Raw genomic sequence first — 27,371 nt, forward strand, 5'->3', positions numbered from 1 at the left:
AGGCTTAATCAGCATTGTGTGAACTTGTTTGGCAAGGGCTTAAATGTAACAGACGTTCATTTATATTTAAAAGGTCTGCACAGCAAGTAAAACACACACTGTTGAATCCCTTCTTTACACTTTTGCTTCTGTGTTTTTGGTGTTGGCTAAAAACCAGCCTCCAAACTTTTGAAATGCAGAGTCTCACTCTTAATACATGTGGAGATATCCAAAGGCATTAAATATGCTATAAAGTTATAGTTAGAAAAGACTATCCTCCAACAAATGCTGTTCTGGGTAAGAGTTTAAATCAATCCCTTCTTTGTCATAAAACAATACTATCCTCATATGAGTGTTTATATATCAATGTAGACATTTTTATATTTAACATTCATATCAGGCTGTAAAAAATTATATCAGCAATTGAAAATTTATATCAGCCTATAAAGTTATAAACTCTGCTGAGTAAATACAATAAAGTAGTGGTCAGATGAGGTTAACCACTACCTGCTGACAACTTCTCTTTGCTCCTCTTTCTCACACACACACACACACACACACACACACACACACACACACACACACACACACACACACACACAACACACACACACAAACACACACATATACATCACTCTTCGTGTACAGTTACAGGGGTCAGTTGCTACCCTGGAAAGTTAGGAGAGCCCCCCCCCGATCCTTCTCTTTCCTCCTCACCCCTCTCCTCTCTCCCTTCTTTTCATCCTGTTCTCCTCGTCCTCCCACTCCAACTTTTTGGAGATAATTTGGTTCTGACCCCGATTCTCTGGCTGGTTGGATTTGAAGCTGCCACAGCCAAAACCTGACTCTCCACCATCAAAGACCCTGCAGTTTCACAGCTGGAAACTGCACTGAACACGTGTGTGTGTGTGTTTGTATTCCTATGTGTGTGCATGTGTGTGCACACCGTGTGGTATCATGTGAAAGTGCAAGTGTCTATCAAAGGCCTAGACAGGCGGTGTCATTGTGTCCCTGAAAGCTCTCTGAAAGCCCCATTACACCACAGGTTTGTGTGAATTATTGGTTTTCACCGTCTCCAGGAAGTCAGCCATCGCTGGAGAGAAAGCAGCGGCTTGGCTTTGTTGCTCTCAGACCGCATTTCAAAGCAGGAGCACCACATCCACGTTGCCAGAGAGACGAACACACAATAAACCCTGTAAACTCCAACATATGCATCAGAGCCACTTAGATGAACACCTGAAAATCAGTTTTTTTCCCCCCCTGATTTCCACTGTTAAATAGTTTCACCTTGTTGCAGTGTGGTCAGAGGTGCATCAGACCTGAAACTTTAAGTCATACAATTCCAGTGAAATAATGATTGTCAGGCCTTAATATGTTACAAAGCCAAGTCACGTGCTAGTAATTACTTTCATCTCATAATATGTTGTACTGTTTTTATAGATTTCTTTCTCTTTTGTGCCGTTTTCCTCTTTGTTCATAGACTTTTTCTTTCTCTGCCCAAATTACCTCCCTCTTTGTTTGCCGCTGTGTTTTTATTTATTTATTTTTTATTATACTGAAGCGAGTTGTTTTTATAAGCCTCTTGAGGTCTCTTTTACTCTCCCACACAGTTTGTATTTGCTCTCGCTTTTTTTTCTTCTTTTTTTTTTACAGTTTTTTATTACCTTACAAATATGCTGCGCCCACAGTAATGATGTTGGAGTCAGGTAGCACTGTGGACACCACATTTGAACATCCAATTTGATACTAAAGAGCCTAAAATTATGTAAACAGAAGCTAGTATCTCTCTTCATCACAAAAAAGTCTTACTTAGATGAAAATTTGATTGTGATGTTTATTAGAAAAACACCCATCAGGTCACATCCACAGTGCATGGCTATTACACTCTAAGTCAATTCTGATTTGGATGTCTGTTTGATGCTTTCTGCTGAAGGACTGGGGGCAGCTCTGGGGATGGCAGCATTGCACAGTAGTCTCATAACCGAAAGCTGATGAGATTATGCCTCCACACACAGCCTGTGCTTGTCCTTTGGCAGTCATGTTCTGTATCCTGTCACAGTGTCTGTAAAAATGTTGTTACTGTCCCTTTTTATAAGGCCCTGAATCCCTCCGCTGCATGTTTCTGTGTGTCAAATCATGAATTTCACTGCAGTGTTTTTAGTTAATCTGTTAATTTATACAGTTACACAAATAACTTAAGTCTCAATTGAGTAATCTGTGTTTCGCAAGGTTACATTTAGTTGAAGGACTTCCTCCATGCTGTGATTGTCAACATAATCAGTGATAGTGACAACAGGTGTGCATGTTTGGTGCTCTAAGCAGTGAGTGACTGGGATCTGTCAAACTGAGGCAGGAAGGTTAAATTTATTCTGTAGTAAATGAAATTCTGATGAATTTGGTGCAGTCATGACTTTGTGTGTGACCATAGATGAATTGGGATTGTCAGCATTATATTAAAATGTGTATGTCATTTTAAATGCTTTTTAAAGCTTTGTATCGGTCTTGCCGATTTTGCCATCATCTTCTTATTAAAACTGCTTTTCCATGGACAAAACCTTTGCACAGTAATCTAGTTCACTCCTAAACATTTACTCAAATTGGGCTATGCCATACAAGTCAACTGTCTGTTTTTTTTTTCTTTATTCAAACTATTTTCTACGTTGTAGAACAATACTAAAGAGACACAAATGTCTTTCATATTCAGCATTTCTCAAAGTTGTCTCCTTTTGGTTTGATGACAGCTTTACACACTTTTGGCCATATCTTAACCAGCTTCATAAGGTCATCACCTGGAAGGGTTTTCCAACAGTCTTGAAGGAGTTCCCACATGTGCTCGGCTTTTATTGGCTGCTTTTCCTTCACTTTCTGATCCAGCTACTCCCAAACCATCTCAGCTGGGTTTAGGTCAGGTGATTGTGGAGGCCTTATCCTCTGACAGGTCATTGGCACTCAATCACTCTCCTGACAGATCGCCCTTACAGATAGCCTGGAGGTGTGTTTTGGTTCATTGTCCTGTTGAAAAATGAATGATGTTCATACTTAGTGCATACCAGATGGGATGGTGTGTATGGCTGCCCCCTAATAGTCACCAAACAGTAATTGATGAGAAGAGTCTTAGTTGACCAAGTATTCATTGGTTGGTTAGTCACAAGAAGTAAAAACTCCTCAAACTCCATTCGGGAGCTTCTCCTGGTCGTGAACAAGACTAGATCAACATTTAGTATGGATAGACCATGTATGAAACGCTAGAGGGTTTTTAATTTGGAACAATGGACACAGGAAGTGGCAACGCGTGGTGACATCTGGCCAAAGTGGACGATGAATTTACACCATTGGTTTGCCAGTCACTCAGTGACGCTCAGTCAGGGACATACTTTCATGTTTATAGAGCTTGTCCCTATGGTCCAACCAAAGTTGTTATGTTGGGCAGGATATCATGTGTGGGGACATTTTGACCATATAAACAACAACCACAAGAAGGTAACATGAAAAAACTGCAAAGCTCCATCACATTCCCTAGTCCTCCATGCTTCACAATGGGAACCACACATGCAGATACAATTCATTCACCTTCACTGGAAAGACTCAGTGGTTGAAACCAAGAATCCTCCATTTTTACTCATCAGACTGAAGTACAGATTTCCACTGGGCTAACATCCAGTCTTTGTGTTTCTTGGCCCAAGCAATTATCTTCTTCTTCTTCTTGGTCTTCCTCAATAGTTCTTTCTTTGCAACAGTTTGACCATGATGGCCTGATCCACAGAGTCTCCTCTGAACAGTTGATGTTGAGATGTGTCTGAACTCTTTGAAGCATTGATGTGGGCTCTAAGATGAGGTGCTGATAAATGGCGATTTCTGAGGCTGGTAACTATAATGAACTTCTCCTCCAAGCAGAGATAACTCTTGTTCTTCCTCTCCTGAGGCAGTCCTCACGAGAGCCAGTTTCATCATGGTGTTTGATGGGTTTTGGGACTGCACTTGAAGAAACTTTTAAAGTTCTTTAAATTTTCCGGATTGGCTGACCTTCATGTCTGAAAGTAATGATGGATTCTAGTTTCTCTTTACTTAGCTGAGTGGTTCTTGCCATAATATTGAATCAAATAGGGTTATTTGCTGTATATCAATACTACCTCGGCACAACACAACTGATAATCTAAAACACATTAAGAGGGTCAAGAAGGTGTTGAGTCAAAATAAATGAAATGCATCAGCTTTTAACAAAGTATGGACCCAATTGAAGATAATTTCTCATACAAGCTAGCAGGTATATATGAAGTCTGTCAATCTACAAAATTAATTAAATTTAATAGTTTGTTCAAATTTCCAAAAATGAGCTACTCCCGGAACAGAAGTTTTGGAGAAACGTTCCAACAAAAACAGAGCTCAAGGTCTTAGGGCCAGGCTGAAATGAAATGAGGGAGCAGGTGGGGAGCTTTATAGCTTAAAGATTCGATAAGTACCAGATTGGTGGAGTTCGTGTATGTGTGTGTGTGTCTCTCTGTCTGTCTAACGTGTATGTGTGCACATGCAAAACCATAAATGTATTTTTTTAAAGCTGAAGCTGCACAGCAGAAAAGAGTAATTGTACTCTGTGTGTGTGTGTGTGTGTGTGTGTGTGTGTGTGTGTGTGTGTGTGTGTGTGTGTGTGTGTGTGTGTGTGTGTGTGTGTGTGTGTGTGTGTGTGTGTGTGTGTGTGTGTGTGTGTGTGTGTGTGTGTGTGTGTGTGTGTGTGTGTGTGTGTGTGTCTTAGTAATCAGCAGGCCTGCCACGCTGAGTTTCCCAGTTATTTAAATCCAGTCAGTGTTTGTTTCTGGCTCTCTAGGAGCACTTTATTCTGTCGACAGCAGTGAGAGTCTTCTTCTTCAGGTGGAGTGCAGAGCAGTGCTGCTGTAGGAAGCTGGAGTGAAGTGTACCAAGAGATTTTACTCAAACAATTTAAAACAACATTTTAAATGGAGCTAAAAGTACAGGTATAAACATATACTTAAATGAAAGAAAGAAGTTGGGGGTTTCAGTTATACTCGTACTATAGTAGGAATTTAAAAAGCATACACCTAATTTGTTGCATTTGATGTACAGCACTTTGAATCACCTTACCTTGCCTTGCCTTCATTTAATGTTTGTTTTCGGGGCTTTTTGCCTTCAAATCTGGTCACACAGGACCCAATCTCCAAACATTACTCCGAATAGTGCTTCTACTGGTCAAAGTATCAGTCAAAACACAGTAAAAAGCATGTTATTCTTCATCTAAAAGATACCAAGTAAACAGAAAAATGCTCATTTTATAATGTGATGAAATTATTTACCTCCAATTTTGATTGAACACTTTTCAAAACACTTCGTTCAGGGCTATGACTGAGCCTGTTCTGATAAAAGACGTTGTTGCAATGGATCTCATCTCTTTGTCCATCTGTTTCTGTTATTGCCTTCCTCTCTGTTCAGGTATTTGTATAGCTTTCACATCTCTCTCTGTTTCTGCCGCTGTCTTTCATCTCTTACAAAATGACACTTTAACGACAGTTTTGCAAAATTCAAAAGCTGACTTTGACACTCACACGCACTAACAGCATTTTATTATTATTATTATGTGTGGCTAATGATGGAAAAATGTTAATGGCAATGCACCATGAACGTCTGCTTTGTGGTTGCTGGATTAAGGATGAAACACATTTCAGAGAGTGTCAGTGGAGGATCAGGTAGCAGCAACAATACACACTCTTTGCAAACTGTAGTACCTGCCATGGATTCTCTCTGTTTTATCATGCTGTTAACATGCGCACGCACACACACACACACACACACACACACACACACACACACACACACACACACACACACACACACACACACACACACACATACACACACACACACACACACTTCTTAAAATGACTGACAGCACAGGGAGAGACGCAGCTCAAGTTGTCAAAGAGCATCGGTTATGCTATGGATTTAAGTCATTAGAAATCCTATGGAAAAGTGTCATACCTAGCACATGCAACAGTGAACCTGCACGTTCACACACACACACACACACACACACACACACACACACACACACACATACACATACGTTTGTGAGATTATCTATGCCAACACTTGACTGACTTCTCAGGCAGCCTTCATGCCAGCGCTCTGTGATTCGACTGTTAAGCTCATCTCCTGCTTTGTGTGGTGTCAGAGCTCATCACGAGCGCAACACAGGAGCTCGTTAGAAAAGTGAATCACAGAGGTTTTAACTGGACGTGGGCTTTAAGCTCCAGCTCTGACATAATTCAAATGTTGTATCTGACAAGACAGGAATTTGAACTAATATAAAGTAGATACATGTGCCAATCCCTGTATTGTTTTACCTTTTTTCTACGTACACTGCCTTCAGCCTTTTTCCAGTCCCTTTCTTAACATGTATAGGGTACAGGGTTAATGTTTTATATTGTTATCTTTTGTGAAATTACATCATAGGTGGCTGTACATGCTTGTAACTATAAAATGTGGAGGGTTGGTGTGTTTATGTGTGCTGACAATTCTCTGCTAACCTCTTCTTATTGCTTTAGTATTTTAATATTACTTACAGCCATTTACCTTCTACTTGCCTACCATTTCTATTTCAAGCTGCATTGACATTTACTACAACTAAAAACATTACTAAAAATATTAAAGAAACAACTTGCACCTGATTTAAGATTAAGTGGTGAATGAACCATTTCCTTGTTATTGTGCAACTGTTTGAGTTGACACTGACACTACAGACCGACCAATATATCATATCGGCCAGTCGATATTATTGGCCGATATTGACCAATCATAGATATATCGGTATTGGCAAATATGGTGCCCAATATATGCCGATATTCTTTAAAATAAAATAAAAATTTAGGCAACATTTTATGTATATTTGATCCTTTTTCTAAATTCAAATTTAATATATGTATGTTGTTGTTTTGCTCTGTGTATGTTTTTATTGGCAGCTGCCAGCTAACAGCTGTTTCAGTGCTCTGATGTCATTTTATACAATTAAGTTTATTGTTAAACTGTGATATATCCCTATTCATTACATATCTTGGTCACAAGTGTTTGATAACCACATTTAAGGGATCATTTAAAAAAAAAGTGTGTTTATGGCTATATTCTGTATATATAACATTATCGGCCGATATATATCAATATCAGAATTTCTTTGCTCCCTAATTTTGGTATCGGCATTGGTCCTTAATTGACACTTATTTAAAATCAGACAAATATCATAAAATGCCAGTGAGGTTTTTTTTCCCACTAATTTGGATCTACTTGTCTCCCCTCCAATTCTGAGTTGTGTATTGGATGTTCATCTCTGAGCATGCATATCATTAGGTCACTCATAGTTTACTCCTCTTCTTCTCTGTGATTCCCATAAATGTAATAAATACGAGCCCAGGTCCATATTATAACATTATCCCTGTGCTTCAATGGGGCCAGAGTGATACACAGGTTTCAAGATTGACGTTACCTCAATTTCACCCTGAACGGTAAAGTAAAAAAAAAGTGAATAATATGTAAACTCTGATACACTTTTTTTAGAGGAGCGGCTTCATCATTAAATGTTTAGAAGTACTCATCCAGCTCCGGGTCAAACCATTTGGTGTGTGGAGTTTGACATTTTGCGGTTGACAGTTAACAAACATTACCCTCATTTATTTACCGTCAGGATTAATGCAGGGTAGATGACTAAAACATGCAGCCAAATGGCATCTGTGTCGACATTTGGGATGAGACCACGCTCAGAGTAAACTAGCTCATTTAAAAACATTTTGTAAATTCAAATCTGCTGTGTAAACATCCCTTCAGATTATTTTCTAGTCTTCACTTTACTCTTACATTACCTTTTTAATCATTTTACTCTACGACTACATTTTACACTCACCCACTCCTTTTTTCTCTCTCTTTTATATTGCTTACTGCGGCGCTTGGTAACCGGATACCTTAAGCTATCACTATATAATTAACAACCATGTAAACACTGTTGGGGAAATCATCATTTGGATTCATTTCATTCTGGGGAATAGGATTGGCTCATGTCACAACAGCCCGTGGCAGATTCGACCCCTGACTGTGTTAGCCGTGGCCCCTGCGAGGCCTAGTCACCATTAAGACTTTGCCTTTTTGACTCATTTGTGCATCTGCGTCTAGTACTGTTAATGAGCTAATGGGACTCTCCCTCTCTGTGTCTCCAAGTGCTCTGGGCGAGACTGTCCAGCTGCGTAACCTAACAATACAGATGATGTTCCACACACACACACAGATGCACACCCATTGCCTGTGATAGCTCTTAACCAGCTGATTTATCAGGGGCCCGGCCAGGCATACAGGCTAAATGTTCCCAAGTTGTGCCTGTCAAATCCCTCCTGATGTTAACACCGAGACTGAAAAAGGCCAGAATGATGAAATCAAAGCCATGTTGTTGTCAGACCCCAGAGTCTAGCTGTCAGGTTTTTCTCACTGCCCGCATGTCATCTAAATTTAATGTTTTTTTTCGTTGTCCAAAGGCGGTTTGCCTTTTTTTTTTTTTGTTCTCCTCCCTTCAATATCAATTTCTCTCATTTGCCCACTTGTATCACTGTCTGTCCTCCTGCTCGCTCAAGTCACTGTACCGCCTCTGGCTTTGATAAAAATCGCTTCATTTTTTGGTGCGGCTTTTATCTCTCTCTCCCTCTCTCTCTCTCTCTCTCTCTCTCTCTCTCTCTCTCTCTCTTTTCTGTCCGAGGCCACAAATGGAGACACTGATTTTCCTTTACCCAGGAGCTACAGATTAAAAGCCAGACGCAGAGTAAACGGATTTCTAGGTGAATACTGCAACTGTGTCTCCTAATCTCAATCAGCATCTCCGTGTTCAGTGAACGCCGATATCTGACTGTTTTAGAAGATGTATTTCATAAGCCTAGACGTCAACAATTGCAGACAAATCTTATTTTCATGCGTATTATCTTCTTGCAAATGCAGCCCCCTGCCTCTGATCGCTTTGAATAAATTCAGACATATTTGACGGCCAGTTACACACTGTTTCAGCATGGTGTTAGTCTTTAACAACACCAAAAACACTAAGGCTGGATTTTTGCATCATCCTCCTTCTTAGAGTCAGTTATCAAAGTATTTATCGCATCATATCGCTGTTTGCTTTGGTTTACCAGCCAATCATGTGCTCCACTCATTAAAAATAATACAGTATTTAAATCTGCACAGAAATGCTGACTTAAACAGAATGGCATTTACACTAGGGGGGTAGAAGCAAGATGAAAACAATGATTAAAACTAATAATTGGTTCTTTTTGACTTCTTAAAAAACAGATCTGTATTTAAATGAAAAACACATGAGCTGCAGTGGGACTCCATGACTTTTGATCTTTTTGATTACAGTAACATTATATAAGATTCCCAAAAGGTAATGATACCAGAAAAAAAAAGGCACTTACACAACCAGCATTTGCCCTCGGCAGTCGCCCCCTTTGTACATGTGAAGAGGGAGAGAAAGGAGTGCCAAGGCTGCCCTGATTAATTAATCAGAAACTACAAAGTGAATTATTAACAAGTCTTAGTATGTTGTGTTCGCATATTATGCAATATACATGTTTTACGCTTTTAATTATGACAAGGAGACATTGTGGAGGTCTGGTATGAGCATTCCTGAATTGCCTGTGATGTTTTATGCATGGCGTGGACCCGTGGCTCGATGAGTGTTTAAATGCGGCATTGAGAGAACAGCCTGTTCAGCTTCGCTGCGGTCCAGTGTGGGTTGACTTGGTGGAAAGTGTTGACCTTGTTTTGTTGCCGGCGTGTACCAACACTGTCCGCTCTCGTTTAATTCAAGTGTACTGCAGGCTCAAATCAACGCTCAGGTTGATGTTCTTGTTTGAAGTGGTGATCTGGGAGATTCTGTTTAAAATGTAGACTTGAGACTTTTTGCATTTTGGGGGGGAGACACCTATCAGTTTAATTTACATATAGGGAAGTCTGCTTGTATTGCCAAGAGAGCAGCTTATTATGCAATAAGCATGTTGGGTCTGAGACCACCATCGCATGGCATCCCTACATGCATCCTGTCTCTTTGCCACTGCAGAGAAATAAAACAACAGGAATAAATATCTCTGTAAACCCACAGTAACAGCAAGTAAGTAGAGTTTCAGGCTTGATCGAAGTCTTGGTCAAGCACATTGATTTTCTGTTGGGGGGGGGGGGGGGTAGAAAAAACAAGTGTTTGGTACCACAGGGTGTAGTTACTTTTCACTTCTGAAAGTAGTTTTTGTTGCCAAGCACATTTAGTTCTTTGGACATTCCCCCAGAGTTGAATGCTGTAAAGCTGGCAGCAAATTCACTGAGCAGCTGTGGAGACCCCCCGACGCATATGTGACTATTTAACGCTTCTCTTCCATTGACAGCTCCTCTCTCCTGCTTATCTTTCCTCTCTAGGAAGTGACATTTAGCTGTGGTGTGTGTATGTGCATGTGCACATACACCCCTTTTTTCTCTTTCTGCCTTTACATGACCATTTCATGATTGTATATCATGGTACATTTCATGCACATAACCACATGAGTCAACATACATCGCTCAAAAGCATATAGAAACGTGTTATCTTGCAGTCAGAATCCATGACATTTATGACATATAGAGGTGAAGGGAGCAAGAATCTACACTATCTATAGCTTCATGTGTCTTCTCTCATGCTGTACTGATTGAACAGGATGTGTGCTGCTTCTAGAGAAGACAGAAATAGGCCAGGAGATGCTTAAATAAAGCCTTTCTCACCTTTATGCCAGTACGAAATGTACTTTCCTGCATGGCTAATAATAATAGACTGATTTAGGTTCTATGTCATATCAGTATAGCACTGTGTAGGGGAGGGGAGGAACCAAGGAGCGAGCAGTGTTTAGATGGATGGATGTAAGCAGACAGATAGAAAGAGGACAGCATCAGCGTTGTACCTGCATCAGTATGCCACAGTAGCTTCTGCTCTGCCCTTGCGTTCCTCTCTGCAAACAAGAGACAGCACCTGGCCTCTTCAGCCCTCCTCTCTGTCTCAACAAGAGGATGAATCTGTCATGATGTCCATTAGTGTTATTACTGCTCTGACATCCATGAAAGCAGTCAGGGTGTCCCTTACTGTGTTGACATAGCATGAAACCGGCGCTGGCATGCACAGCCTAATCTGACACATCAGATTTACCCGCGTCTACCCCGTCTATTCTACCCGGCAAGCAGCAGAGTCGAGGAGTTATCCACTCCCACTCTCCTAAACTTACTTATCCACTACTTGCGGCGACTGTGAACCTGTTACGTACTCGCCCGTTTTAAGTTCTTCTTGGCTGATGTGGCGCTTGTCATCTATATGCTTCTTGGTGGGTGCCGAGAGCGACAAAAGTGTGACTTGTACTGTACACCACAGGTTTTTTGCAGCTCCTTGGGCGTGCTTATGTTTAACAGACCTAGCATGCTGTTTAACATCATTTTTTTCTCACCATGAACAACACTAGTCCACCTTACACACCTGGCAAAATGCATGGTTGTTTCCTAATATGCTTTTTTTAGGAATGGGAAAATAGTCTCCCAGTATTTAAATATTTACATTTTTTTTGGTGGCATTTCGACTATTTCATTAAGGTACAGTTACTGAGGTCCACAACCTTTTAACAGCTTAAGAAAACATCATGTCAATAGAGTTGTTGTGTAGTGTTAGTACCTGTATGTACCTTTAATAGCAGAGTTAAGTCTTGTGCTTTGACTATTATTAGCGGGGGCGCCCTTTAGTGTATATTTGGATTGGCATTTGGAGATTTTGCAAACAGATTGTGCCTTCAAAAATATTTACCATATCAGTAATCATCAGTTTTCTTGCTTTGAAGCTGCCTCTATGTGTCTCTCTTTCCTCCATCAGAATCAGTTACTTTGTCTTTGTTTGCCTTTCAACACCATTACATCCTGCAATTCTTCCTCACATCTATCTTCTCTCTCCTGAATCCTTCACTCACTCTCTGGAAAAATCTTCCCTCTAAAAGTCTGAAAGAGAAGGAAGCAGAACTTTAACTTGTATAGTGTTAATTACAATAATTGTGGACGAACAACACACAGTGGGGATGAATCAGCAGTCAAGCTATCCAAACTGTCAAGCTAATGTTACTTTATCATTACTGTAATGTAAAGCAGCAGCACTAGCTAAAGTGAGCGGTTAAAACAACACTGTCAAATTAAAAAAAAACAACTAAACGTTGGCACCAGTGAAGACTTTTTGCTAGCTACTACTTATTTGTGTTTATAATAATATAATATTTTATAATAATAATAACAATGATAATAATGATATCATGAGATTAAAAGACTTGCCCTGTTAGCACAATTTAGCCAGAGTAGCTAATGTTCGCCCAATTGTGCATTGCTCAGTGTTCCTTTATAAGCTAGGGTTAGCTTCGGTCGGAGGTAATGGGATGTGTTTACTCTGAAAAACACCCCATAGTCCTTTAAAAAGAAGCTCCTGGCTCCGAACGGGAATGCTGACCATGAGCTGCTAAACTTTTTTCTTTAAAAAATGTTTTTTATTAGTTGAGTAGAAAATGATTGTTATTATTTTAAATACAACTAAAAGTAATTTACTCTAAGTTTACTATTGCTCTGTATTTAATCTTAAGATTGTGTTGCATGCCTTGCTGTAAGCCAATTTTCTAATTAAGGCCAGTGGAGTCTTGAATATCATCATTTTTATTTCATAGCATTGCTATTAGTAATTTTAGAAGTCATTGCTCCTGGGAGAAAAGCAGGTAACTTGTTGAAAAGAAAATGTGAACAGCTCCCATGGGCCTCAGATGTTAATGATTTATAAACTGGCAGTAATTACATGTTTACTTGTTGATTAATGAATATGAGCCTACATCAGCTCAAGGCTTTAATTGTGAATTGATATTTGACAGTGTTATTAAATGCAGGATGTCTTTAATGAAGTGTCCCTTTATTTTCCCTTTTGGCTTCCCATGGTGCATGTTTCTCAGCTATTCAGCCCTGGTACAGCAAAGTGTGTATTTTTGAGGCAAGACAAAAAAATTCACTCGGGACTTGGATTTTAGATCAAAAGAAAAGCAGTAGTTTCAATTGAGGAAAATGTTGGCCTCCTGCAATGGCTGTTTGTTCCAGTCCCAAGCACCAGAGAATAAAACGGAGCAGTGCCCAGGCTTTGTTCTCAGCCTTGCTGGACACCGATTAGCTATGCTAGCACCGGCCATGTGGCTCCCTGCCTCTGCAAAATCTCACAGTGAGGGAGGTCTGAATGCTTAAATGTCTGTGCCTGGTTTTCTTTTCAACATAAACAACCAAATAACAAAAAAACCCCACAAATATTAAATGTATTTTTAGTGTTTTTTGTATCGAGTGTGAGCCATGGGTGATATTGGATTTGAAAGCCTGGTCATTTGCAGTGCTATGGACAATTTAGCTGATTTTAAGTGACTGTTCACATGGACACAAATACAGAATCTGGTATTTCCTGGTACAGCAACAACACATAATGATCCCATACATGCAGGTCTTTATTTTACAATATGCAACTTCTTGCCCGGCAGCAATATGTGTTTATGAGACCCACCTTCCTCCTCTTGAGCTGGGTAACATACACCTCAATATATGTCAGTCATCTTGATGAGCTCTCTAACTTGAAACAGTGTTTGGCCTGAGGCTGAAGGAAGCTGCATGTGAACAGCCAATGAGGTGGTATAAACTGACAGCAAGCATACTCCAAAAGGAAATCAGCCACAAAGTGAAAGACCAGGAGTTATCCTTAAAAATATCCCACTGATTTATTATTTTAATTTGATAAAAGTTTCATGTTGCAGCTTGAAACTCAGCGTTCAAAGCACCATTAAAAAAACAACTAAATAACTGTTTTTTGTCTCTGTTTGCCTTCTGTGTTTGTGTTCCTCTCTGTCTGCAGGATGCCAAGTTTGTGGAGGAGAGGAGGAAGCAGCTGCAGGGCTACCTTCGCATGGTGATGAACAAACTGATCCAGACGCTGCCGGAGTTCACAGCCCGCCCCACCAAAGAGACCCTGCTGTCTCTGCTGCCTTTCTGTCTGTAAGTGGACACACACAGGCGTGTTCGATACAGGATTTAAGCTTTTATGTGAGCATCTGTAGTTGCTGTGTGTGTGTGTGTGTGTGTGTGTGTGTGTGTGTGTGTGTGTGTGTGTGTGTGTGTGTGTGTGTGTGTGTGTGTGTGTGTGTGTGTGTGTGTGTGTGTGTGTGTGTGTGTGTGTGTGTGTGTGTGTGTGTGTGTGTGTGTGTGTGTGTGTGTGTCTGTAGGTGAGAGAGGTTCAGGAATGGATGCAGCAGTAGAATCCAAACGTTACAAGCCAGGAAATGTGATTAAAAAGGAAGGAAGACAGGAAATATTCATTTTGAAAATCAAACACTGAAAAATCCCAGAAAATCCTTGTTAAAAAAAAAAATCCCTAAAGGAAGATTCAAAGGTACTAATCCTGGTTTTACCATTGCGGGCATCCCATTCTATGCTCACACAACCTCTAAAAAGGAAAAAACTGTCAGTTTTTGGCAATAGTTTCATATCAATTCAATGAACAACATTTTGGAAAGAATTAGCTGCCACAGCTGTTGTGATAGTAGCAGTTACAGGATACAAAGCAGGAGGATTAATGTCACTGAAAATGCCAAATCTCTTGTAAACAAACTTCTGTATTTCCCTACGTTTTACACTCTTATTCACACATACAACGTATACGTTCTGTCACGCAAACACATTCACGGACTAGCAAGTATGACAGTGCATGATGCCTCTGCTGCCCACCTACCTACCAGGCGCCACATCTGAAAATTAGATGTTCCAGTCATTTCCTGTCAATATTCACATCGTTTTCCACTCACTGTGATCAGTCAGCGAGCGTGACCTGTCACAGCGTCTGACTGGAATGTCATTTCCTCTCGGGAGACGTCTGAGTCATGCGGCCCAAACAACAACAACAACATACAGTAATTTACATAGACGTAAAATCCTTGCTCATTTGGCTTGTTTAAAGCCAATATGTGTATAATTTTTGTGTTCATAGCCTCTTTGAAATTATTTAGATGACAGAAGTTTTTGTTGCCAGGGAAATTATGTAATTGTATTAGTCTTTTCATTGGATACCACACAGCAACAATATTACAATCAATATTTCATATTGTACATTAGTAGGATTTCATTTAAAGTGAGGGGTAATTGTCCAAAAGCAGTAGTCCAAGAGAAAAGAAGTGGACTGGAAGGCCTGTATAAACCTCCAAAGGACAGACGGCTCATTAGTCTGTAGTTACTCTGCAGCGGGCGGCTTAATAATCATATCTCTCTTTCTCACATCTCCAAGCTGAAAAGGAAACCTTTCTATTGCATGAATGGCATGAAATATTAGTGTCAAGCGAGTTGTGTCTGCCTGCGATATCACATTATAGTGTTGTTTTTCACAGTTCAATCTATCTTCATTCATACAGTGTATAGGTCCACAGTTAGACCTATGTACTGTATGAATGAAGATAGTCTGACACAGTTACTGCATGTGTTTATGGTAGCGAGTGTTTGATTTTGTAACAGCTGCTATGAATGGTATCCAAGCAACACAGCAGGATTAACCATTAGTGAAGAGGGTTTGGACTATAAATTAGGAGATGCTGGTCAAACACTAATCTACGTGGTGGTGTGAAAAGCCTAAATGGTTTAATCCTTGTTATTGGTCTAAACTCTTTTGCTGTTGTATTAAAAAGTTAAGTGATAAAGTTCAGTTGATACAAAAAAGAAACAACAGAAGGAAGATTACATAACGACATCTTGAGCATCATATCATCTAACATTATATACAGAGTTGATAGTTAAGGACATTGCATCTGCAACTCTGTCATGGCCGGTTGTGATCTGCGTTGACACTGGCATCCTCACTGCTGTGACTCAGTGGAGCTGCAGCCGACATTTGATCAACCCAGATCAGCAAACCGTTATAGTCCTGGTTCATGTGTGTGAAGCTTTACAGTTTGTTGCCACTGAGTCCTGTCATAATGATACTCTGAGGCCTGCCAGTGTAGTTGTGGTACTTGATGTTACTGATGATGATGTTAATGTCTAATCTGTTCAGTTGGTTTGATCAAAGTCTTACACTGACGGACGAAAGCCTGATTAGTGTGGTCATTAGCAGGGAGGGAAGGGGAGAGGAAAGTGAGAATACTGCCTGACCAGAAATGGAAATCATACATTTCTATATTGTAAAAAAAAAAAAAAAAAACCAAACAAACAACAACTTTAATATGTTAATAATTCATATACGTCAAATATGCCATATACTGCTTTAACATTCATTAATATCTCAAGGGGATAAACATCAGATCTGCTTTTCTTTAAAGCAATAGTTTCGACATTTTGGCTGCTTATTCGCTATCTTGCAGAAACTTATGATGAAACTGATACCACTTCCACATCTGTACTGTAAATATGAAGCACCCGGTTAGCTTAGTACCTTAGTACCAGCATTAAGACTGGAAACTAGCTTGGCTCTGTTCAAAGGTTAAATCATTTACCTGATTTGGCTTAAAACTCACTAAAAACTGCCAAAACTCACTAATTAACACTTTATTGTCTATCTTTTCTGTTTAATCTATATAAAAAACCAAGGTATAAAATTTTATGTGCTCGGCTGTGGAGCAGCAAATGCATTTCCCAAAATACTTAACTATTCCTTTAAACATGACTAAATGAATTTGCGACCACATCTGTTGAGTGTCGGTATTTCTTCATGGCTCGCATTTGTTCGTCGTTATCTGTTTACAGCCAATTATCCTCTGAACCTCCATGATACTACCAGATGTTGTTGCTGGCAGAATTGTGACGCGATGGTAAAGCCTATATAGGGTTGCAGAGATTAAAACATGAGATGGCAGATGTTTGTACGCATTCAGAGAATTAAAAGCCAGCGGAGAGAAAATGACAGGAAGCAGTTTAGTGAGAGAAAGATGAAGGGAGGAGGATGGAGGAAGACAGAGGGAAAGAAAGCTGGGAGGGTTCAGATGGGAAGGGTCGGAGGAGGAGACAGTAAAAAGGAAAAGATAATGAGGAAAAGACAGATTGGACTTCAGCTCTTCAGATCTCCTGCTGAGGCACTTGTCACTCAAAGGCCAGATGGGTCTCTAAACTCCTTTATGACCTGCTGTGACCTGAACACCTCATGAAAATAAGGGGTAGTAATTGACATTGAAGTGAAATTTCATGTTAGTTTTAGTGCCACCAAGTCTAAGAAAAGTCAATACTTTGTCACCTCCTTGAAATTAGAAAATTAGATTAAAGTTAAGTCATTCAAAAACCTTATCCCACACCAATCCTCTGGTTGAGTTTTGTCATAATTAGTCACTCAGACTGATGAGAGTTGACAAAAAAACATAATTTGGAAGATTTCCCGCTGCTTTGATTAAACTAAGCAGCAGTTTGATGAAAGCATTGACATCAGACCACGCTGTTTGATTGCACTTACCTTCACAGATGGTATATGACGGTAAGGGTGACTGGCATCTTGTGTTTGACAAATAAAGCAAGATTTACTGGAAATCAGCATACCTGGTGTACAATATCTTTTTCACTTGCAGTTAACTGTATTCAGTGTTAATACATGTATTTTTATGATGCAAACATCCTTATATGAGCCTGAAACTATGTTGTTTTTGCTAAGTTAAGTCTGAACTGTGGATATAGTTGTTTCAAAGAATAAATCTGTCAAGAATGAACTTTGTTGCTTAAAATTTAAGCCAATACAGATGAGTTATACAGTAGAAAGCCCTGTAAAAAGGTAGTGGACCTAAAGTTGGGAATGTTTCGTCAAAATATATACATTTTTGGTAATTTGGTCACTGATTTTGGCTATACTAGTAAACCACTTTGGTCCAAACTGAAATATCTCAACATCCATTAAGGATTGACATGAATTGCCAAGGATTGTGTGCCAATTTTCCTCACTTGTCTGGAACAGCGACACCTCTATGGTCACACCTCTATGTAGATTTGCTACCACTTAGTATGCAGCTCAACCTCAACACATTTATGCTTTACTCAGAACACAAACCACACACACTCAGTGTGGTTTCTCACCTTACTGACTTACTGCCTCAGAGAAAGTGTTGTGGCCCTTTGTTTGACTGTCAAGACAGTTTGACCTCACAATGAGCATGTAACCTTTTATTGTGCTGGCTTGAATTTTTGGCATGTTGCCTTTATGTTAGAGGTATACCATCTGTGTGTATGTGAAAGCAAATACAGTGGAAATAGTTTATTATCCAGTCTGTACTATTCACAGCACCCCACCTCTTGCTGTTAGACAATCAATTGGATGCATGCTTTTGTTTGTGTGCTGGTTTACTCTAATTATGCTCGTCTGCAGTCAAATTATTAATATTCCAGCAGTGCTTTGGAAAGTTATTATCCTGCACAAGTCAGTATCATGTCCAAATGGGGGGACAAGAACATGCTGTGAACCAGAAAAAAAATCTATAAGCCTAATTAATTTAGCACATTTACCTACTTTACCCAGTTTGATATGAATAAATGAGATGGATCGCAGTTTCAACTCCACATGCTGCCCCCAATTTAGAGTGATTTTTGCTGATATAACTCCCCGTTGCGTCACTTTTTGGTCAACCTTGCTCACATTCAAATTGTGAGACTGCACTTGATTGAACTCGCCTGGTGCTGTGGAGATACGGGAATAAGTGGCACTTGAGCTTCTGCTAAATGTACATTTTTCACCCAGAGGAAAAAGAATAATGTTCACCATATTAACAAAGTTCAGGCCGCTCTAAGATTGGCTGGTCACGCTTTCCTCCCAAAAGCAGTTTGATCTTGATGGTTATGACACAGACACTTTGCAGTCATACATTTTTCATACCTGCTTTCATGTATCTGCCATTTTCCACATAACACAGCCTCTCTTGGCTCTTAAAGCCAAAACACGCCGCTGCCGAACGGCGTGTGTCAAAACAGCCACCCCTATTGTTTTCTATGTGCAACCCCCACACTTCACGCCACTGTCCTATTTCCAGCGTCTCCGCCCCTTAAAAAACAAAGCATATTTTTCCAGAGAAAAATCTGTTTTGTACTTCAATACAAGGTTGGCACAACTACAAACATTATTTACTAGTTTGTTGTTGCTTTTCACTGTATTTTGAACTATTGTGTTTGTGCCTGTATCTACAAGGCAAAAAACGAATTAATTGGTGGTTGATCTGCTGCTTTCAAAACCTAATCTCACTGATGAGATTATTATTTTTTCCAAGTTATTAATCAAAAATACAATAGGCAACTCACCCTTGACATTTCATTGTCCTGTGCTGTACTCATAAACTAGAGATACATTCAGGTAAATATTATATTGACATGCTGTAGTGTGACACTTCCTATTGTTGCGTAGGAGCAGTAATTGACATGCATTTTCAGCTTTCTTGTTATTTCAGCCCCTGCTGCTTCACATAAAAGCATATGGCTCACTGTGATACTTTTACCTAAACCACCTCACCATTAGTGCAATTATTTTCCGCACTTGTCCTAGTGGGAATCAAACTCCTAACACAAAACCACCCAGATGTCCCAGATAACCTTAATCACAGCTCTACCAGCTGGGCTGCATCATTAAAGAAGCCAGCACTGCTGCTTTAGACATCAACTCAGAAATGCCCTCTTCCTCTGAACAGTTTTTAATATTTATTGAAAATCCCCTTGTCAAAGAAGCACTTGAACTCCCCACTCCCATTACAGAATCATTGCTTCATCACAAGCAGCAGTTGAAAAATGTCTTGGGGATGATACATTTCAGACAACAAGAAAGCAGTTAACTCCAAGCATTCAGTCTCCCTGCTTTTCTTTTCCTTCTTTTTGACAAGTGCCTCTCATTCATCCTCATCGTTATCAGATAAGAATCAGGGATCAGGGGTTCACATGTTGAGAAGATGGTAGTCACGGTAACCAGGGTGATGATGTCATCAAGTGGCCAAGATTATTTCCTTCTGAGAAATGGGAAGTCTGAACATCATCACAAGATGTCCATCACAGACTTAATGAGATTTGATCGGCTGTGTGTCACACATAAATCTTACTTGTAGTGAGGGCAGGGACAATGAGGTATTTAGATGTAGATCATAGTAAAAGGTATTGAAAGGTATATCTGAAAAGCTGACTAACTGGGGGCTGCAATGAAGACATCATAGCAATATTATTTTCATGTTGTCATCCGTATTAATTCCTCTTCTTAGTTTAGATGTTATCTCTCTCATAACTCATCATGGCAGGTGTTTATGTTTATTTTTGTTTAAAAGAAGATAGAAACAGCTCAGAAATCAGCTTTACTGTAAGCTAAAAACGTTAGCATGTCCAGCTAACTAGTTCACGTAGTATGGTAGTAACCTAGAGGGTTTTTTTTAAGGTCAAAAGTTTTTTTTTTTTTTTTTTTTTAAAAACCTGTCACAACTAGTACATCCTCTGTGTAGTATTTATCTACTGTGTGAAAGTCTTAAATGCTATCAGAATTACGTTAGCATCTCTGACCTATTCTTTATTGAATTAGAGAAAGTTTACACTCCAGCATTGGCAGGAAACATCACGTGAGATAGTGCTACATTTGCTAAACACATCAGTTAGTTCTCATCCTAAAAGCTATTTCTCTTAACAGAAGTGACATACTGTTTAAAACAAGTAGGCTATGTAAGCTAATCAACAAAATGGGGTTGGCACATGCAGGTTTAGCTATTGTTTGACAATACAATAGCATATATGTATCCTTCAAGTGTATATTCAGAACCCTTTTCTAAGTATTAAAACGTGAACTGGAAACAGTGTTTTCATACAACTCATGGGACTAACGTTAACTTAATTACTTGGTCAGTTACAGCTAATAAAATCTGCCAGCGACAGTCATTTCACCCGGCAAAATCAACAGTTGTCTGTTAGATATGAGAAGACTGCTGTTGTCTGCTTCTTTCTGAAATAAAGGACCCATTGTTTAAAAAAAATTACAGAGTGATAAATCTGCCATTATTAGCACTGTAAACTTGCCTGAGCCATGCAAGAGAGGAAAACTTGACATCCTTAGCAACAGTATCTAACGGGGATGGGGTTTAGCAAACAGTGAATTTAATAAGTTTCTATTTTGCTCCTCTTTGTTACCAAGTCTTATATAATAATTATGATTCAGCTCATTTTAGGTTCATGAAAGCGCCTCCATTTGCTGTTTTGACTATACGCCTGGTTTTCCGAAAAAAACTCTTCTAGCAGAAGGGAAATGATGCATTGAGGTCCCCAGATGCAGCATCAGTGTTATGTTTGAATAATAAACTTGGTATAAATCTATCTAAATGTTCATTTAGAGCCCTTAGCTCATTTCTTCTCCTTCCCACTCCCTCTCTCTCTCTCTCATCCAGAGACACTCCCCAGACTAATGACGGCGGAGCCAAGACACCCCGGTCCAAAACATCATCCCGCTTCCCTAGACTCGGTCGCAGCCGCACCCAGGAAACCAGACCTGAACCCCAGAGTGGCGACCTTTAACCCCACAGCCTTTGAACTAATAATCCCAAGGCTGAGGATAACAACACTCCTGGGTCCACCCAAGACTGCGACACACGGACTCAAAGCGTGTGAGGGCATAAAAGGCGTCTAACGGACCTTCAAAGCCTTACAGATAAAAAGCCTCAGCCAAGGTGGGGAGATGGATGCATTCACATCACAGGACTGTCTATGAGAATATGTAAATTTTTCTGTGCGCAGCCTGGCTGAGTAAAGGATAAATGACTCCCCAGAGGCTGCCTATCGATGGACCCAATCATATAGCACCTCTTACCTCACTGAGAAAAAGAAAGACACTCCATAAACTGCACATGGACTCTCTTGGACTGCTCTCTCTTATCTCATACATCATGAGATGATGGGGATGTGTTTTATTTCTTACTATGCTCAGTTTTGTAGTGAAAGTGTATCATGGTCACAGTGCCTACAGTGTTTTGTAGCTGCTTTCCTGCTCTGGGAATGGAGGGAAGGGTACAAGGTGAGGTGAAGAGGGGGTACATTAAAGTATTCTCTTGGGCAATGAACTTTATTTTTTAGCCAACGTGTCAGCATTATGGTGCCATTACAATTTAGACAATGATTCACTATCTCTGGCATGGACCACCAAGCAATGGGCATTCCTTTTCCTACTTCCTATTATTTATATTACTATGGCTATTATAGATAATCTACAGAAAGTGTCACATATCCTCATGTCACAGCAGAAGCAGTAATTATCAAAAATATCTTAATCTCCACATGATGGCCATATTAAAGGATTAGGGTTCAACACCACTGATAACACAAAAACAGTCAGAGTAATTCCACAAATAAGCATAAATTCTCTTAAAAAAAATATATATTTTCACACATGCTCATGCCATAGATTAGTTTCACATACCTTCTGTAATGTATAGGATAAATTCATGTCATAAAAATTAAAGGAAGGTTTAAAGTTTAAAGGAAGGGAAACCTATTCAACGATCAACAAAAAAAAAAAAAAGAGATGTGTTTCAAACGGTTTACCCGCACTATTACTCATCACATAAATAAGGTTTTTTAATCAAAAGTGGACTGGCTATGATTTAAACTAATGTTTTTAACTGATGTGTCTTTAAATGAGGATTTAAAGTGGTGTTACCTTGCAAATGAATGTTTTAACGATGTCTAAACACTTGAAGAAAAAAGCTACTTGTTAAGAGTGAAAGCAAATGGCTGCTGAGCATCAAGTGTGTGTGTAAAACAGAAGCTCATGCCATATGTATGGATCACCCAGTAGTAATCACAGACTATGTTCACACGAGGAGTGACTCGAAGGGTTTTCCGGCAAACTGGAATTAAACGGTCGGTTCACAAAATGGTAGACACTATTCACCGTCTATGAGGTGAATTGAACAAACAAGGCTTGTTCAAAAGGTTTTTAACTATGCTGTAATTCTATCATGAAAAATAATGTTAAAAAAATATCAGATTGTTCACAGAGCTGCCAAACAACACAACAACATGGGAAAGAAAAGAAGGTATAGGTTTCTCAGTCTGACAAATGGCACTGTTGCATCCTATTTAGATGACATGTAATGTTACTTTACACATGGATTTCTACTCTATATAGTCTTATTAATGACTATACTCTGCTGTGATACAGTGAAACAGGTGATATTTTAGGTGTAGCACTGCCTTATATGCACTAGATCTCACAGCGACGGACTATATTCTGTATGCTGACATTGTCACACAGGCAATTCATTATAACAATAAACAAGTAGCCTTTTCATAAGCATCTTTTACAGTGAAGGTTGGGGTCAGTTTGTCTCTGGGACCACTGGTGGATCTATTTTCTCTGCACAAATATCCATATTGTAGTTGTAATAAAGCAAAGGATGATATGGATCTCTGAAAGCTGTGTTGAAGAAACCCTGCGGGACAAATCTGGTGCTATTTTATCTTATCCTTTTCTTATCGCTGGCAAATCCCATGATCAGACCAAAAGCAACAATAAATGTGATCTTTTAACAAGTATGTTCTGTAGCTAGGTTTTCAAATTTTGTGCATACTTTGACAGAATTTCTGCAAAAGAAAATCCAAATGAATGCAGGTTTTCATCCACTGCAGTTTTGCAAATATTTGGAGTTGGGTCATCAAGATAAGTTGCTAACAGACAGCCCTTTTGTTTGGAACTACATTTTCTTAACTGTAGACCTTTTTATTTTTATATATTTTTATTATTACATATGACGCGCACTGTATACACTTAAACTGACATTATTGATTTGTTTTTTTAGGTGGGCCTTTCTTTAGGTGGCTAAAATGTATTTTGCTGCTTGCTCCATCAACAGCAGTACATTGCTTATCTCCAAACTGGGAGTGTGCTGCCCCAAAATATTTTTCGTGACTACAATATGTTTCACTGACACATACCATCTATAACATCTATGTAATGTACAAATGTCTACGTTTGGAGGTGGCAGATTGGGTGGATGGCTAGACAGATAAGTGGCAGAAGGTGGATTTTGCTTGCAGGACTCCCGTTTCTAACCATAGGATGTCATGTTTCCAAATTCAAGTCAGTATGTTTTTTTGTCATTGTGTTTATGTTGCCATGATGACCAGGGTTGTCTAACTTTAAGGAAGTATCATTTAACCCAAACCCCAACCTAACCAAATGGTTTTTGTGCCTATCAAAAACATTATTTTTTGAACAGTGATGGTTTCCGAGTCCTAACTTACAGATACCAAACATATTTCCAATTAAAATACATTATTTTGAATAATGTAGAGTGTCACGAATGGAAGGAAAATCCGTGTCCATGTACACAAATCTATAGATTAAAGTCACAAACTGAGACTATGGTAAACTGCCTCATACAACCCCACTTAAAAAATCCAAATTTGCACCTTCCACTATTTCAGTAAAAGCAGGTGCAACGAGATGACGTAATTAAAAGAATGCCTCTCAAACCTCTAACAATGAATAATAATGTAGAAAACTTGATGGAAATATGACATTTCTGTGTCTTGTCTCTTCAGTAGAGCAGGAACATATGTATCGGGCTTCATGCACGTCATGATTTAATCGCAAAATCTGTGTCCATTGCTTGTATCAACCTGTCAATTTTCCACCTCAGCCTAGTCTAACTTTTTTTGTGATATTTTGAGATTTTTAAAAATGTTCTGCCTTTTCCACTCTGGTTTTTAAAAGCGCAAATTGAAAATATTGACAAACGGGGATGAAAACACACCTAGAATAACCAAGACCTGATAAAGCTGAGTAAAAGACCTTCCTTATCAACAACACATTTATGAAGACATACTGTTGCACTGGTTGACATATCCCTGAAATCAGCTCCAACAAATGCATAATTGACTACTGTATGAGTACGGCTTGCTAGAAACTACAGCACCCAGCTGTTTTAGTAAGTGATTAACCTATTTCTTACAAATTCACAAGGATATTTCGGGTAAGTTTTAAAGATCTACATCTTCAGGGGGAATGAATTAGCTCAGGGCTGAGAGCAACAGAAAGACTGGGGAAATCATAAAGCACTGAAAGGGTAAAAGCACCATTTGGTTTTGGTCTTTTCATGGGTTTTTTTTTTCTCATCACTCTGGACGCTAGATGAATGAAATCTCTCCGTAACTTGAAGCTGGTGATCAGAGCAACGACGAGCAAATGAAGCCGGATCAGTTTATTGAGATGCAGCAGTGTTCTCTCGCAGTATGCCGTGTCTGTTCTTGTGTACATTTGCCTTAGTCAGCAGTCGAGCCTTATCTATCAGTGTCACAGTGAAGAGGGGCTGCACAATAAAGTAAAGTAAACAGTACATACGTTACCCATGCCTGTGTCGGTGTTGTGATTGTTGATCTTGTTGCCTGTTTTTATGAAGGCAAAAGGTCATTGGGTAATTCTGCTGTATGAATGAGCTTTAGTGTGAATGTATGTCTATGCACAATGATATCTGTGTATTCATGCATGTGTGGGTACACATGGAATTGAATTTAAATACAGACAGGTGCATAACTAAAGCGTGCATGTGTTTATGTAGAGCGATGAACGAGTCAATGCTTGCATTATATTCTGCCTATGTACCGCATGCATAAATGGATGAATAGTTACAGGGAAATCCATCTTCGGAGCATCTGTGGCCCTCCGTGTTTTTTTAACCTTCATTGCTTCACTAAGCAGTCTCTGAGCTTTTATTCAAAGCACCCATTCATTTTTGGTAAAGACTGCTTTTTTCCCCCTTTTTTTCTGCCTGTTCTGGGTTTGCTGCAGCGGGTCGGTAGAGAGAGGAGTGGCGATGGTGTACAAAATGCTCATTGTCCATTGACCAGAAAATTGGTTACAAGCCCATTTAGGATCTGGATGGCTGCTTTTGGCAATGCTAGACATCATACACACAAACACAAACAACTGGCTGCATACAAGCCAAGTTCATAGAGCACTGACACAAACATCAGCTGCAATGTTTCGGTTGTTTTTAATTGACAACAACAAAATACAGAAAAGCCAGCAGGTGCCTGGCTTTTCTGTATTTTGTTCTTACATCAGTTAAAATCTGTTTAAATGTGTGAATAACTAATGTTTTGAAATATATATGGTGTCATGACACCAGACAATCGGAGATCCCCGCCTACTAAAGTCTGGGAATTTTCTAAAGGTACACTGGATTGGTTCTGCAATGCAGGGATTTTTGTAAACTCTCTAGTTGGTTGCACTCAGGCTTAACAACAAAACCTGGGAGATTTTCTTCAATCTCTATTATCTCTATTAGTAAAGCGATACAAAATATATACAGGCTTTCTCATTTAAGTATAATGGGTGTTTTCAAGTTTGGCAGATTTGGGTGTGTGTAGGAAGAGATTTTGGGATAGGAACTGACATCACACCTCAGGGGCAGGTCTAACTTTTTATTAACCACTGATGAAGCACACCTGGTGGACACCATAAGGGTGGAGATGATCCCATTGAGGTCTGATTTGTTTTTTTTCGTACTGGCCTCAAAATAAAACCAGAACTGCATGCTGGATCTGCTACAGTCACCATCAGCCTCACAAGAAGGTGCTGCATTAAGTGGAAGATGTAGAGTCTAGTTCTGCAGCTACAGGTGAGGCAAACTTACTCTTCTCTTAAGCCAGAGACACAGGGACAAATTGGAAGATCATTATGTCAAACTTGCAGCATTCAGGCCAGGCTCTCAGGCTGTGAGCATGCAAAGTTAAAGTAAAAGGTAAGCCACATTTTCAAATTTGCATGAATATACGTCATTACAACCTATGTTTTTGTGTTAATGCATTTAATTTACTATTTCCTCGCAGACTGAGATGATCCCATCATATGATGAGGTTTAAGTTAAGGGAGTAGATGGAATGACAAACACACATCAATCCTATCCTCACACTCCTTGATAAATTGTATCTGTGAATATGCGAAAACGTGACTATTTGAGTGTGTGTCAAATTGGTAATGTTAAGTTTTATCTACTAAAAAAGAAATTTTGGACTTAAATGAAAGTCAAAAATCCTTGACTATATACTCCCCAGACTAAAAGCTATTTATCACAATTCTTCCATTTTCAAAATGTTCTTTAATTTCACAGCTGCAGGGGTCTCTGAAGTTGTTTCAGAGTAGATCTGAGGTTAGTACGCACCTTTTCAGTGACAAAAGCAGCACAGTGAAGGTATAATTTAGAATAAGGGAGTTTAATAGATATTACATCACTTATTCTTTTTTCTTTTATCAGAGGTGCAATCAAGAACAAAAACCAAATCAGTGGGAGCTCCTCACATTTACCTTTTCTTTTGTCCTTCAAGTCAAACAGCAGTGACAC

At 39.4% G+C, this 27,371-nt stretch overlaps 1 protein-coding gene across 1 annotated transcript in view; it reads left to right on the plus strand.

The window, feature by feature from the left end:
• snx29 (sorting nexin 29) overlaps window positions 1-23,416 on the plus strand; it is a 137,891-nt gene extending 114,475 nt beyond the window's left edge. Inside the window, exons 20-21 of the mRNA XM_062442326.1 lie at window positions 13,925-14,064; window positions 21,420-23,416. Coding sequence (XP_062298310.1) covers window positions 13,925-14,064; window positions 21,420-21,546 — 267 coding nt within the window. The 3' untranslated portion in view covers window positions 21,547-23,416. The remainder of the gene's footprint in view (window positions 1-13,924; window positions 14,065-21,419) is intronic.
• Window positions 23,417-27,371: the final 3,955 nt, after the last annotated feature.

Source organism: Scomber scombrus, chromosome 21, assembly GCF_963691925.1.
Source record: "Scomber scombrus chromosome 21, fScoSco1.1, whole genome shotgun sequence".
In the NCBI taxonomy this organism is placed as follows: domain Eukaryota; kingdom Metazoa; phylum Chordata; class Actinopteri; order Scombriformes; family Scombridae; genus Scomber; species Scomber scombrus.